Source organism: Silurus aristotelis (assembly GCF_946808225.1).
Source record: "Silurus aristotelis genome assembly, chromosome: 22".
Lineage (NCBI taxonomy): Eukaryota > Metazoa > Chordata > Actinopteri > Siluriformes > Siluridae > Silurus > Silurus aristotelis.
Window position 1 is genome coordinate 18800529 of NC_139595.1, and position 15732 is coordinate 18816260.

Genomic DNA, 15732 nt, shown 5'->3' on the forward strand with positions numbered 1-15732 from the left:
TTTCTAACTGCTCAGATTTGATTAAAGATCAAAGAAAACAATATTTAAATTTGTTTGCTACCTTTTATCACGAAAATCTAAGAAAGTGTTTCCATCTTCTGCTGAACGTCAACCTGAAACCTATAAAACGTTAAATGTGAAAAGTGTGGAAAGTCTTTCATGCTGTTTGAGACACACACGTTCCTTTACACAAGTAAAAGAATTGGACAGTGGATGAGTGGATGAAAGTTCTGTGGAGTCCAAACCAGACATTTTTGTCGGTTTCTCTAACAGAAGAACTTTTGTAACACTGAGAGCAGGAGAGAAGATGTGAGCAGACTCCATCACCCCCAAACTCACACATGGAGGTGGAAGTTTTATAATGGGGTTGTTTTGGAGCAGGGAAGCTTCTGGAAACTAAAAGGAATCCTGAACCAACATGGCTCCCATTCCGTACTTCAACACCATGCAGTTCCTTCTGGACTGCGGCTCATTGGAACCAAGCAAAAGAAACATGCAATAAAAACAAAAATGTGTAAAAAAAAAAAAATAGTATATATACACACATACATACACTATTATATTATCTTAAAATAATCTAAAATATTAATTAGTAAAATGTAAATTATCTGCTTAGGAATCAAACAAATGTGGAGTGATGCTGCCCTCTAGTGGAACCAGCGGTAATAACGCTAACAATAATAAATGTTATATGCACATATAACATTCAAAACTAACAATAATGGCCAAAGGTTTTTGGACACCTTATCATAAGATTGGTATGTGCTTCTTTTTAAAGCATCCAATTCCACCTTTAGTCCCTGTTTGCTCTTATAAGAAGCTCCACTCTTCTGGAAAGATGTTCCAATAGATTTTGTGGAGATTCGTTGAGCTACAATGATGTTAGTAAAGTCAGGTAGTGATGTAGGTGAGAAGGTGAGGAGCCCCGCGGTGCAGTCAGCGTTCACATTCATCCCAAATGTGTTTAATAGGAGCTTTATAGCAGGAGATCTTTCACTCGAATCCACGTAAAGCAGATCTTCATCCGTCATTCTGGAACAGGTTTTGGGTCTCATAAGTCAAAGAAAGTTTTCATGTTACTGCATCCGAAGATGTTTTATACAATTGTGTCTCTGACTTTGTGAACAATCAGAGACATATGTATATATGGCTGGAAAAAGTCAGGTGTCCAAATATTTCTGGCTGTCGCATGAATAAGAATAAAAACTCAAAGCCTCAAATCATTCAACAAAATATATTATATTTTTTTCATTTTCTTTTAAACAATGTTAAATGACAACAAACAAAAAAAAAACAACAACAAATCCATCACACGTTAACCGATTAAAAAGTTATTAAACCATAAAACCCGAGCCCAAAAAAATCATCCTGAAGTCTCACTCACACACACGCACGTGCACACGCACGTGCACACACACGCACGTGCACACGCTCTGATCCAATCCAGTCCTTTGGTTAAACTACCAGTGGAAATAAAATCTAAAGAAATGAATCTGTCGCTTTCAGGAACCTGCGGCGTGAAAACCCTGCGCGCGCGTACGTACGTGACCTGATGGAACACACGTTCTGTTCATCTCACCTGAACAAACGTGACGGATCTTCTTTAAAATGCCATGAAGAGGGAGAAGAAGGAGGAGTGTTTATAAGTGGCACTGAGCTCAGATACGAGTCCTGCAGTCTTCAGCAGCAGCAATAAGGCAACGTGTTCCTTAAGTTCTTGTCCAGTTCCTACAGAGTTCTGAGTTCTGCCCAGTTTTCTGTTTGCTGCCTACGTTTGACTTTTTAAAGGAAAAAATAAATAATTCCACCCTGAACAAGTCAAAACTGTTTCAGCAAATCTGTGCGTAAGATTTATTACAGGTCTAATGTTCGGATCTAAACGTCTTTCATGAGCATGTTGCTCTACATTCAGGTGGTTTAAAGCTTCTCTTCATGACTCACAACGTCGTTCGAAAAACGTGCTGACGGCGGTGGAGCGAAATTCATCCCTCGCTTCATATTTACTCTTTAATGCGGTGCCACGTGAATCTTTTATCGCGTCCACCTCACACCTCAAAACAGATCGTCGTCCAAAGCACAGGATTTCACACAACGCCTCCATCACCCTCAAAGTCCCGGTGATCACTCTGAATGCATCGAAACCCTAAACACGTCACAAACGTCAGAAATGCTTCGTCACGTGTTTCAGGGGAAGTTTACGTGTAAGTTCTGCACTCGAGCTGAGCAACTGCATCACTTTCAGTTCTATATGTACCTTTAAAACAGATGGAGGCGGGGCTTAAATGGGGCGGAGTCATTATTTCAATATTGAAATAAATAAATAAATAAATAAATAAATACACACACAAACCCAAGACACCATAAACTCTCGGCTGATTGAGCAGGAAAATGTTAATTATAAGTTGATGATCTTCAACATGCTGAAATAATTATTGAGCAAAAACGTCGATCTGAAAAGGTTTTTTTTTTTTTAAAAAAACGCCGCTTATCCACTGACGCTGCGTGACGATGCCGGTCCTGGGGCGGAGCTTATTCACAAACGCCATGTACGAATCCAAACTAAAAACAAGGAACCAACTAGGTGTGAGCGTGACCCTTTTGTTGCCATGGCGATGATCTGACAGCCCCAAGCCGTTTGTATATTTAGTTACTGTAGTAGCAGATCGGAGGTTGAGGTTCGTGCGTTGCTAAAATATTTACTTTTGAAAAGATATTTCATCCAGATAAACGTCACCTAGCGCTCGCTTCTCACGTCAGCAAGGACGACGTTTCCCAGAACCGGCACCGGTCCCGGCACGTCAGTGGGAAAGAAATTTTAAAAAAAAGATCCGATTTGAATTCCGCCGTTTTTAAACGCACGTCCTCATCGCTGCTCAGAGTTCACGTGTGGAGTTTTACACGTTTCTGGAGTTTGGTCAGGATTGTTTTCAGCCTGCTGAAGTGTAACGCTCACAACACGCCGTTTCTCCAAAGCCGAGACTGAAGATCCGAAAAAGTGCAGGTTTACCGTCCAACAACGTGTTTATAACCTGGAGTCCGCCTACACGTGCCCAGGCACTGCTAACACGTGTCATCTGTAACAGCGGGGAGAGGCATGAGAGAGAGAGAGAGAGAGAGAGAGAGAGAGAGAGAGAGAGAGAGAGAGAGAGAGAGAGAGAGAGAGAGAGAGAGAGAGAGCGAGATAGAGAGAGTGAGACAGAGAGACAGCGTGAGATAGAGAGAGAGAGAGATAGAGAGAGAGAGATGGAGAGAGACAGAGAGAGAAAGAGAGACAGAGAGAGAGAGAGAGACAGAGAGAGAGAGAGAGAGAGAGAGAGAGAGAGAGAGACAGAGAGAGAGAAGGGAAGAAAAAAATTGAGAGGGTGGAAAGAGAAAGAGAGCGAGAGCGAGGAAAAAAGAGCAATAGAAAGAAATAGAGAGAGAGAGAGATGGGGAGTGAGAGGAAGCAAAAGAAAAAGAGAAAGAGGTAAAAGAGGGAGAGAGAAGGAAAGGGAAAGATAGAGGAAAAGATGGACCGGGTGGAAGAGAGAGATGGAGAGAGATAAAGAGAGAGAGAGGCAGAAAGAGGGGGGACAGCAGGAGAAGAAAGAAAGAAATTTAAAAAAATGGGAGAGAGAGAGAGAGAGAGGAAGAGCAAGGAAGAGAAATAAAGAAAAGAAAGATAAAGAAAAGTGGGAGAGAGAAAAAAGAAAGAACGAAAGATAGAGAGAGCAGAAAGAAACAGCATGGTGGCATTGATTGTGGCAGCAGGAAGTAAACGTGCGTCACGTGCGAGGCGTCTGTGACTCAACACTCACCATGATACCACCACTTTGTCTTCTTTGGGTTTTTGTTACACGTTCGTACGTAGAAGGAGTTATCAGGAGGACGTCGCTGCAGACACAGTGAACAGCAACACAAAACACTCAGCTTTAGACAGCACTGCTATTCCTGGCTATGTGTTTATTTCCCTGAGTGACATAACAATAGCGACATATTACTCACATCATAGAGTGCGGTAACCAAATCGACACTAATGTTACTCGGTCGTATGTACTATTCTGTAACCATGGCGACTACGATATCAGTCCAGCAGATGATTCTTTAAATTTGCATGTAATAAACACAACTCCAAAACAGACTATATCAGCAACCTCTAGGGGGTGCAAACGAGCAATGTTTTCTTTATCTCCTGCAGTGTCACTTTAAAGCACTGCTGAATTCTTTCAAAATGCGGGGGGAAAAAAAAACCACGAGCCGTGAGTTCTTCTCGTTCCGGACCAATCCGGTTTGTACGGGTGAAAACGCAGGTCGAGCCGGTTGGACGAGCCGCCGTGATGACGCTCAGCACCCTGTTCAGTGACACTGACCTTCTCTTTGCAGCTGGAGAGCATGCTGATGATGCTAAGACACACGGACTGGACGGACAGAGCTGGACTCCAGTCCTCTGTTAAAATGGACAGACAGATGTGTCCATTGCTGTAGACGTGCGGATGTACCGGGATGTTCTCGCCGGTGAACATGACCTGCATCACACACACAGAGAAGGAGTCAGGATGAAGGAGGAACCGGATAGAAAAGAGTGACCTCTGATGCTGGGGTTCACCTGAGGAGAGTCGAAGGGGTATCTGCTGCTGAACTTGAAGAGGAGCTGGAACTTCTCGCCCTCGTACAGGGTTCCGGAGGCACCTTCCATATCTATAAACCACCTACACACAAGACACGAGTGAGACCTCACGAGACTATAAATATATATTTTTCTTCTACGAGTACTTACTCTGTAATGGTATTCTGAACGCTTCGTTCATTCAGCGTCATCCCCGGCGGCGGATCATGCTGCAGCGCCAACAGTTCCTTTTGCAATCTTTTCTATTTAAAAAAAAATGTGCAAAAGTTTGTACACCCCACCTTCTACATTCTGGCTGATTTTTACTGGGATTTTCTGATCTGAAACCTGAAACCGCAGCTCTAAAAAGTCTGCTTTCTGACCTGTTTGGGTTGATCTTAGCAAAATACTTGTTTAGGTCTAGTTTACAGGGTAAAAAAAAGAATACGACAAGCTCGGATTTTTTTTAACACATATTTGTCTTATTATTACTACTACTACTAATAATGTGTATGTGGAAAGAAATCTTTGTATTCCAGCAGTATTTGTATTTTCAGCTAATAAAAATAAACCGGTTAAATCAGACAGAGGTGATGTTTATTACTAATGTACATCTCTACCACACGAATTTCACATTTACTGTAAATTAAATGATTCAAATTAACCAGAAAAAGTATAGAATAATTGCTAAGGCAACACAAAACCTTATAAATGAGCTGACAAGTGGTAAATATTTGATTAGTAAAAGGTTTAGACAGGGGAATGTATGCTATGCTCAGGCTACACATATCCGACAAGCTAAACGCAAGTGGTTCAAAATTCGTGATTTTCAAAATCCAGATATAAATAACGATTTGACAAAGACATAGTGGATAATGTCTTCATCCTGTCCTGTTATTTTATAGCGATTTCCCTCATAATCTCCTTCTGAACGTGTGAATGAACCGGATTTGTTTACTATAGTTGTGCTGCTCACCTGCATCGACGCCATCTTGGACTCCCCCGAGCTCCGGACGCGGTATTTTCCTTCCCACATCCGCATTCTGACAAGCCCCGCCCCCCCCAGTTATGATTGGCTAGTATGGCTAAATCCTGCATTCTGATTGGCTATCTGTATCCCAGTCTGCCCGGGTGGACTCCGTGAGTTCAGTGATGCTCCATCACTATGGATAAAGTTGAAAGGTCAAAGACAAGGTCATCTGCCCGATTTATTTATTGCTTTTCACAGCCAGGGGGTTCAAAGTTATTTTCAATATATGCTGCTTAACTTTTTTAACATCGGTCTTAAATTTGCCTGAATTCCCATCTGATCCTATGATATAGCAGCTCTGTGGAATTGGTCCTGAGGCCTGTGAAGAACACTAATTATCTCTTCATCATGGCACCTGTTAGTGGGTGGGAGTCATTATGCAGCAAGTGAACATTATGACGTGTTAGAATCAGGAAAAATGGGCAAGCATAAGGATTTGAGCAAATTGGACAAATTCTTACGCCTGGGTCAGAGCATCTCCAAAACTGCAGCTCTTGTGGGTTGTTTTTGGTGTGCAGTGGTCAGAATCTGTCAAAAGTGCTCCAAGGAAGAGTGGTGAACCAGCGACAGGGTCGTGGGTGGCCGAGGCTCATTAATGCACGTGGGGAGCGAAGGCTGGTCCGTGTGGTCCCATCCAACAGACGAGCTTCTGTAGCTGAAACTGCTGAAGTTGTTCATGCTGCTGATGATCGACGGATCAGAACCATTTTAGCAGCAAAAGGAGACCAACACAATATTAGGCAGGTGATCATAATGTTATGCCTTCTCGGTGTATATGTTCGCTTCCAGGTCCGAAAATGTAGTCAGAAGCTCAAAGACCTGGCAACCACTACTACAGTCTTGTGGAGTCGGAAATCAACTTTAACATATACACCAGGATTTGTGAAGAGAACCGGGATCACTCTTAAACTCCCACTTTCTCTCAATCAATCAAGCGCATGACCAAATATAAACTTGAGGACAGTGGTGTTTTAAGGTCATATGGGATGGACCGTCATGAGCTGTTACAAGTTTGACACACACACACACCTTCCCCCCCCCCCCCCCCCCCCCATATTTTGTTCTCCTTGTTATATATAGAGAAGAAATAACTTCATGACCTACAGCACTGTTCTGGCCTTCCTGATTCTTACCTCACAGCTTCTACTGGCTGAACTCCAGCTTAGAAAATTTAGCCGGTTGATGAGTTTGCACATTTTTGCTAAAAGAAGTGTTCATTCCTCCATTCCTGAAGGAGCGACAGACCCATGGAACATGGAGCAGGATTTTGTAGCTGTGTGTAGAAGGCTAAATCAATGTCGGGAACTAAGACAGAGAGCGAAGACCTGCCTTTAAATACAGTGTACTTTTCAGGCTTGTAACAAGGCGTTTCCATAAAAACCTCAATTATGTCCATCATTTTGTTTAATACTTGGAAATCTATTTGCTCGTCATGTATGGCCGAATCACTGAACCTTTAGCTATCCAAGGAACCTTCAAGAAACCAAACGTATCTCTTAGAAGGACCTATAGAGGACCCTATTATCTCTTCATTTTCTATTATTAATCTATCAGCCAATAATAGTCTGTAAAAAGCAGTGATACAAACAAATACACGCTACATTAACAAAAGTATTGGGACACCTGACATTTCCCAGTGGTTCTTGCCCAAACTGATACGACAAGGTTGAATGCACACAAATGTACAGGACGTCTTTGGATGTCTGGGTCAAATTACCTCGGGTCACCTGAGCGTTAGTTTGCCTTTCACAGATTTAAATAGCTTGGTGTAGGTGGTCACCCTCTCATCCATGAAGCAGCAAATCTTAAATATACTAGAGATTGGAATATTATTAATCCAGCACTACAGAGATTAATCCCTGCCTTCCGACCAATCACAATCCAAGAATAATCAAGAATAGTGTAATGGACAACAATAGAATGTATTTTGCCGAATGAGCTCCATCTAATGCAATTTAATGAATGAATAATAACAAAAAACATCTCCAGCATGTTCATGAGTAATGTCACTGAGCACACAGAAACACAACACGTGATTTGGACACGTTCCTGCTCGTTCTTGAGATTATGAGCACATCACACAATTCCTGCTGATTGTTTCAGGTGCGTGCTCATGTTCCGAACCACCGTTTTTTTGCTTTGTGTTACATTGCGATATCATGCTAAAGGTTAGAAGATGGTAAACTGAAGGGTAGGATGAACCTGGTCATCAACAAAACTCTAATAAGAAATAATTCCCCAGATCACGACACAACCCCCACCAGCCTAAACTGTGTACACAACGCAAGTTTCAATCATTTGTGTTCCTCAATGTTGGGGATCCGGTCAGCTTTCTGTTCCTGGAACCCGTGGAACCCATCACGATCATCTCCTGATGCAGTCCACCTGGTTTAAGGTGCAACGGGCACTGTGCTATCCGAGTTACTGTAGTCGTTCTGTCAGCTCTAAGCAACCTGGCTGTTACTGGTTGATCTTTCTCATCGACAAGGTGTTTGCATGTGCAGGACTGTTTTTTTGTTTTCTGCACCGTTCTGCCTGAACTCTACGTTATTCTGTAATAAAAAGACACTTTCTACCTTCTGGTTAATGAGGCTCTTGATCTGAACCTGCATCATCATTGTAGGAATAATCAGGTGTTCATAATAAAGTGCTCATACAGTGAGATTTCAGCTGTTATTATACAGAACATACAGTGTGTTTATTTAAATGTACTTGCTCATCTTCCACTGAGAGCGTGCAAGCTGCGACTCCACCATTAATAGTCATTAATGCTTGATGAAAATTCCTGGAAGTGGCATTTCGGGGTGGGGTTTGTATAAAATCTTCTAATTATTCATAAAGGTAATTATTTTATTCATAGATTCTTCCCCCCCCCCCCCAGAATTTTATTAGCATGAAAACATGGCATGCTGCTTTGTATGGAATTCTGTGGCTTGGACAAAACTGATACTGAGAAATCTAACTTAAAAAGCACACGACACACGACACGTCCTCCTGCCACACGTCAATTTACGACTACCTGCTTTACGGGTTCGTGCACGCGATACGTTTAACAATCTAAGAAGTTCGCAGCCATGAGCAGTTCCAGGGCGATCTCCGGGGCGATGGGGAACTCTGGGATTTCTGTGGAACTGTTGGTGTATCGGACTTTGTAGGTGAAATACATGCAGACTTTGGAGAGGACGTGGGACGGAATCTCTCTGAAATTTACTTCGTTCGTCTCGTTTTCGGCAAACTGACCTGTTGGGGAGGGGAGGGGGGTCAGGAGAAAGAAATTTGAGTCGGAAATATTATTTACAGGGTTTCACAAAAACAAGAAAAAGATCATTATAAATAAACAATACATAAATAATTATTTTCTTACATGCAAATTATATAGTATATATATAAAATAGATTTTATTTGCTATAAATATTGCTATATTTCCCCCTCACATCTAACAAAATGTCATGTAATTATATTCCAACATGTACTTATATACAATGAGTACGTATGTTATAAGTATTTATAACATTATTTTGTCAATTATGTATTACAAATATAATATTTCTGTAAAAAGAAAAAAAAAATCCATATTTTATGCATAAATACCTGCATTACATATTATATACATGTAATTCAAGCCATTTAATATTTATAAAATAATAATAAAAGAAATGTGATCTGTATGAAATGGATGAAATATGAATATTCTATGACTGAAATGAAAAATAATCATTGATTGGCGAATCTCAGCTGCAGGTCGAGGAAACAAGTTTGCGAAAGTTTTTTTTTAAGTATATATTTAAAAGATATCTGAAAACTATATAATAATAATTAAAAAAAAAAAAGTGTTCAATAACAATTCATCATCATAACTGTAATAAATGTTTCTGATGCAGAAGCTCATCAGTTTGACTTACAGGGAAAAATAAAAAAATAATAATAAATGTCCCTAAAAAGTAAGACCTCACACCGAGGTGCAGGAAACACTGTGTGTGTGTGTGTGTGTGTGTGTGTGTGTGTGTGTGTGTGTGTGTGTGTGTGTGTGTGTGTGTGTGTGTGTGTGTGTGTGTGTGTGTACTCACCGGGGCCACTCAGCATGGCTTTAATGGTTCCTGACGTTAGCGCATGTTCTCTCTTCACGATGAACTCGTGACCGTCGGAGGAGATCAGTTTGACGTACATGGCGTCTGGACCTTCGCAGCCACCGTATGTTTTCTCTTCACAGTCTGAAAAAACAATAGAGCGGTGTTACACTCACACCTTCGGGGGTGTGATCTTCATCCACCACCACCATGCCTTTTCTTCCAACCTCAAACAAGTAATTTCAGGGAAAAAAATAAGTTTGGAAATCCAACCTTGCCATGACCTTAGTTTTATTTTCCCCTGCAATTACGTGTTGTAAATCCTACAAACCCACTCGTGTTTAGGAAACTCGTGAAATGAGCCGTTATTATAGAAACCACTTCTTCGGCGACGGCGTGAGTGAAAACGCCGCAGACGATCTCTTACCCATGTTCTGTTCCGGTTGATGTTTCTTCCTCTATAAAACACAAACGAGAAACAGAAAGCTGTAAGAAGAAAAATAAAACAAATCACAAGTCATTCTTAAAAATAAATAAACAAACAAGCAGAAAAATGTATTCTGTAAAAACTCTCAGAAATCACAAACCCGCTCGTAGTTAATCATTTCATTTTTGCTATTAATAAAATATTAAACAAACAAAAAAAAAAACATTTACAATTTTCCCCAAACTGAAATCGACCCCTCGCTGCTAAAAGTCAATTTCAGGTCATTTAAAAAAAAAATAAAAAAAGAAGAAGAATAAAATACAATAACCCTGCATTCACCCCACTCTCTTTATTTTTCCTCTTTCACTTCATTATTGATTCCCTTTTCAACTCCTCTTTTCCTGTCTTTATGAACAATTCTTTTTTTGGTTTATTTCTTCATAATAAATGTACAGTATAAAAGTTAGAGTCTGATCCGTTTCAGCTGCAGACTTCAGTTCCGATCAATTTCTGCATCTTTCTATCGTTTTTTTTTTTTTTACCACTTCTTCCCTTTCTACTGTTTTTGGTTTTGACTCTCATCCCCTCCGTGTCTCATTTCTCCGGCTTTCACCCTGTATTTCATTTAATCTTTCTCTCTTTCTCTCTCCCCCTCTCTCTCATTATTCTCCCTTCTTTTCCACAAATAATTTCCTTTTGTCACATTCTTTAATTTGAATTCTTGTTGATCCTGATTTTTATTTATTCACAATACTTTTTTTCTTCTTGTTTTGCTCTTCCTTTCCTTCTCATTTTATTTATTTTTATCAATTTATTTTCTTTATTATTTTTCTTGCATTCATCCATTGTTTATTATGCATTTATTTAATAATTCATTTATGCTTTTATTTATCTAACTCTCTCTCTCTCCCACTATCTGCTCATCCATCTATTCGTCCATCTCATCCTCTGTATCTCTCTCTCCATCTACAGTAGCTGTCTCTCTATTTGTCCCTTTCTTTCTTCCTTCCTCCTTTCTTTCTTTCTTTCTTTCTTTCTATCTAACTGTTGCTTTCTCTTTCTATCTATTCATTTATCTCTCTTTTTCTCTCTCTCTATCCATCTGCCCATCCATCTGTTTGTGTCCATCTCTCTCTCTCTCTCTCTCTCTCTCTCTCTCTCTCTCTCTACAGTATCTGTCTTTCTCTGACTTTTTCTCTCTCTATATCCAACAGTCACTTTCTCTTTCTAACTATATTTTTTTTATCTCCCTCTTTCTAACTCTGTCTCTAACTCTCCATATCCGCCGCTTTCTCTTTTTCTCTCTAGCTCTCAAATGGTCTTTTTCTATTTCTCCCTTTATCCATCTGTCTACCTGTTTCCTCTTTAGCTCGAAGGACCAATTGTAAGGGAGTTTTATTATCTGGTGTGCGCTGAGCAAGAGATTGTACTCGCTCCGGCGTGTACAGTGTAAAAAACACTGTACAGGATTCAGAACACTCAGACTTTACTAGGTTTAGAATTGATCGTGTGTGATTCTTGCTGCTCAGTGTTCTGGTCTTTTATACTCTTGATGGAGAAGGCGCACTGTGATGTCAGAGGTAACTTGTCATAAGGGGAAACTGTATGTCTGCCTCTAGTGGTAAAGCGTGGAAATACACCTGAATGGGAATCCTTTCCTACACTATCTATCTATCTATCTATCTATCTATCTATCTATCTATCTATCTATCTATCTATCTATCTATCTATCTATCTATCTATCTATCCCTCCTTCCTTCCTTCCTTCCTTCCTTTCACACCTCTCTCATTCTCAGCTCTTCGCACGCGATGTATATTTTGTGAACTAAACACACCTCGTTAGCGTTAGCATTGTAAGCTAACACCCAGAGCACAGAGCTGACTCACGGTTATCCAGGCGGCTCTATGGAAGTGAACTCGGGTCTGTTTTCTCATCTTTACACCAAATTACACAATATTAATAAACACACAACAACATTAAACCATATATTTACCTCGAGGTACACAAACTCTGCCTTCTGTTCCGGGAAAACACCAAACTCACGAACTGTCTCCTTCAACCGGAAGCTTCCTCCTCCTCCTCTTTCTTCTTCTGTGGTATGATTAACTTCCGTTGAGTACTTTCCAAAATAAAACGTTTTATAGCCTTATTTATAAAATAAATAAAAATAAAATAGAATTAATTGTAAAACCCTGAATATGTAGTTTAGTACGTTTTATATATATTTTTTTTATATACACATGATGACATTTCCTAAATACCGTGCTGTTAAATCACTTCCGGGTCTGTCATTGCGGCTGTACGTTATTCCGAGCAGGTTAGAAGCGACTTGAAGGTTCCCGGAAATGTTCCTTTTACACGCTACGGCGAGGTTTAAATGGATCTCAGGAAATAAACAGATATTCAGACACATACACCGAGGAGGACTTTATTTCCTGAGCGGCTCTCAGACATCATGCAGATCTTCTTGGAGGAACAACCAGCTTCTCCTGCAGACACACCAGAAGACATGTTCTTCATCTCACATGCACAAGGTACACAATCTCCTCAAACATCTCCATTAACATCGCCATTAACATCTCATACAATATTAAAAAGCATGCACGTAAAATGAATGCAGCATGCACAGGGGTCACCTTCAGGAGGTCCTTTGTTCTGTTGTTGTTATTAATAGAGATTTATTAGATTTATTCATATCCATATATATATATATCCATATTTATGCTGAATGTTGCAGTATACTATAAAACATCAGTCCAACAGCATTTACATAAACATTATATATTATATTATATATATTATATTATATTATATTATATTATATTATATTATATGAGTTGGTATTAAAAAGTTTGTGGACTAATGGTGTAACTGGTGCTGTTCTGATTCACGTTCATTCCCACGTCAGCGACTTCATCATGTCCAGCGATTTAGACCAAAGAGCAAACGTGCAATTCTGCTTGAAACTGCGCAAATCTGCAAATCTGCCACAGAGACGTTTGACATGACGGACGTGTACGTATGTGACATACGGTGATGCTGCAATGAATCGTTCGAGGTGTTTTGAGTTTCACGCGTGCTTCAAGAGCGGAAGAACATCACTGGAAGTCGATGAGAGATCAGGAAAACCTTTGACGAGCTCGACCCCCGAAAATGTCAAAACTTTTCGGAATCTCGTGCATGATGATCGTCGGAGAAAAATCCAAATCTCATTCCTACTCGCCAGATTTGACTCTTGTGGACTTCACCCTTTTCCCGAAGATGAAGATCCAGCTTGAGGTTTTGACACCGTTGTGGAGATCCGGCAGGAAGACTTCCCAGACACGTTCCATAAGAACGCTGAAGGCGCTGTACTGCTGTACAAAGGGACTATTTTGAAGGTGACGGTGTGGGAACGTAGATCAATAAAGTACTTTCTTATAAACGGAGCGAGTCTCCAAACGTTTTAATACCAAGTTGTATTATATTACATTAAACCTGTCAGCAGTATCCTACCCCAAAGTTTCATATAAGAGAATATATACAGTGCAATGTTCTGTATTTTTCAGATCAGACCCAGTGTGTACGGAAGATGGTATTCCTCCCAGCCGAGCAGCACTGAGGACGGAAATCTGATCTACACCGGAAATCTGGGCAGAGCCGTGCTCGGTACGTTACATTTTTCAAAAACAGGTTTTAAATCTGAACCACACCAAACTACCCCTTCAGGGCCCCTGAGCAAGGCCCTTAACCCCTATAACTGCTCAGTTGTATGAATAAGATAAATGTAAGTCGTTCTGGATGAGGGTGTTATAAATGTAAATGTGTTTTATTATGAGTATATTAGATTGTTTTTAAATTTCAGAGTATTTCTGCCTGAGTTTTCCCGTCTGAGTGGTCAGTAGTATGGAGAAGTATTAATCATTAGTAGGAGTGCGACGGATCACAGTGGATCACGACCCGCGGTTCGGTTCGGTTAATCATGAATAGTTTTCTTACCTGGATTCTTGTTAGTACACTGTAAGGACATAAGCATTCGGACATTTGACTTTTCCATATATCATATGTGGTTCTTTGGCAAAATTTGAGGCACGCAATTAAAAATTAGTCTTTATATGTGCGTGAAATGTTTCTTTCCTTTGATTAAACTATGAGACCCAAACCTGGGATCTTTATTAAAAAAAGAGGAAGCACACAGGAATCTAATGGTCAGGTGTCCACAAACTTTTGACCCCCGTATTCGATTTATTAAGATTGTGTAGAAGTGTGCATAATTCATATGCGCACGTTTTGCGTTTGGTTTGCAGGCGTGAAGTTCTTCTCGTACTCCAGCAGCGTGTTTAGTCTGTGCGTGATGCCGCTCGTCCTGATGAAGACGGGAATCGGCGTGAGCAGCCTCGCCATGAAGGTGGCGTTCTGCGGTTTTATCGGCTTCTTCACCTTCCTGACGCCGGTCCTCCTTCACCTCATCACCAAAGGCTACGTTGTGCGCTTGTATCACAACCAAGAGACTGACATGTACACGGTCGTGACGTACAGCGCGCTGCTGGTGGAGAAGAAGACCGTGTTCCACCAGAGCGACGTGAAAGTCCCGGACGTGAGCCGCATGTTTACGAGTTTCTATGCCAAGAACAAGTCGCTGCTCATAAACCCGGAGATGTTCCACATCCCGCATGACTACAATCACCTCATGGGCTACGACCAGCCGTTCTCCTTCGACCCAGATGATATAAATAAACCTGAAAATTAAAACTACCTGTTTTTCTTTCTTGATTTTATAGTTCTTCAAACAGACTAGACTTGTGCTGGAATGAAAATGTCAAATGAATTAGTATCATATAGAATTTAAAGATTTTACAGCATCTTCTAAATAAAGAAGGATCTTCCTGAAGCCATCTGAGGTTTACTTGTGAAGATTATGAGCTGTCAGATTATTTTATATTAGCCAAGCACACCTTATACACAGCTTCTGAAATCCACTAAAACATCATATGATTATTTTAAAAAAAAGTTTTTAATAAAGCAGATGTTAGCTAGCAAGAATATCTGTGAAAAATGTATCACATTTTTAATATAACTAAATCTAATACAAATTCTGTCATTGTTTTATGTTAGCTGGTCATAAATCCTCCAAGGTTATGTTCGCTAGCTAGCTAACACAAATTGTAAATACATTTTGAACAAAATAAAAATCCTTTTGGAAATATTCTCAATTATTTATACAGTATTTCTGTCGACTTGAACAACATTTAACCGAAACTCTTTCAGAAACCACCACTAAAATTTATGTACGCAAATAATATAAATAAAATCTAATGAAATTCTGTCAGGTTAGCTAATTTTAGCAAGGTTATTAAGATCATAAACCTTTAAATAATGTAACTTTATATACTTCATATAAGGACCCAAATACAGACGAGCTCATGTTACCTAGCTATCAAAGTATTAGCAAAAAAAAAAAAGATAATATACAGTTAACCTTAAAAAAAAATAGTTTAAATTAATAAAATCCTGTCAGAAATCCAATTGTTAGCTCAGGTTAGCTAGCTAGCTCATTATTTAAAGATATAACTTGTAAAATCCTGTCAGAAATCCAATTGTTAGCTCAGGTTAGCTAGCTATTTCATTATTTAAAGATATAAC

At 39.9% G+C, this 15732-nt stretch overlaps 3 protein-coding genes and 1 long non-coding RNA gene across 5 annotated transcripts in view; 2 read left to right on the top strand and 2 right to left on the bottom strand.

The window, feature by feature from the left end:
- LOC310717823 overlaps nt 1-2463 on the top strand; it is a 3044-nt gene extending 581 nt beyond the window's left edge. Inside the window, exon 2 of the long non-coding RNA XR_014530951.1 lies at nt 16-2463. This is a non-coding gene — a long non-coding RNA (uncharacterized lncRNA). The remainder of the gene's footprint in view (nt 1-15) is intronic.
- On the bottom strand, nt 1221-5766 carry ube2wa (ubiquitin conjugating enzyme E2 Wa). The gene is made up of 6 exons (XM_083526191.1): nt 5562-5766; nt 4757-4848; nt 4586-4688; nt 4350-4505; nt 3798-3873; nt 1221-3074 (listed from the first exon to the last, which is right to left on the bottom strand). Exons 1-6 carry the CDS (start codon nt 5625-5627, stop codon nt 3061-3063), a joined length of 507 nt encoding a protein of 168 aa, XP_083382317.1. The 5' UTR covers nt 5628-5766; the 3' UTR covers nt 1221-3060.
- Nucleotides 5767-8487: 2721 nt separating this feature from the next.
- Nucleotides 8488-12225, bottom strand: elocb (elongin C paralog b). 2 transcript variants are annotated; one of them, XM_083526214.1, is made up of 4 exons: nt 12104-12225; nt 10110-10140; nt 9683-9826; nt 8488-8855 (listed from the first exon to the last, which is right to left on the bottom strand). In XM_083526214.1, the coding sequence occupies exons 2-4, from the start codon at nt 10111-10113 to the stop codon at nt 8665-8667; spliced, it is 339 nt and encodes a 112-aa protein (XP_083382340.1). In that variant the 5' UTR covers nt 10114-10140; nt 12104-12225; the 3' UTR covers nt 8488-8664. The 2 variants fall into 2 exon arrangements, with proteins under 2 accessions (XP_083382340.1, XP_083382341.1); XM_083526215.1 differs by having other exon boundaries at nt 10110-10168; nt 12104-12209.
- A 143-nt stretch (nt 12226-12368) lies between these two features.
- tmem70 (transmembrane protein 70) lies at nt 12369-14844 on the top strand. The gene is made up of 3 exons (XM_083526132.1): nt 12369-12644; nt 13659-13758; nt 14397-14844. Exons 1-3 carry the CDS (start codon nt 12456-12458, stop codon nt 14837-14839), a joined length of 732 nt encoding a protein of 243 aa, XP_083382258.1. The 5' UTR covers nt 12369-12455; the 3' UTR covers nt 14840-14844.
- The last annotated feature ends 888 nt before the right edge of the window (nt 14845-15732 follow it).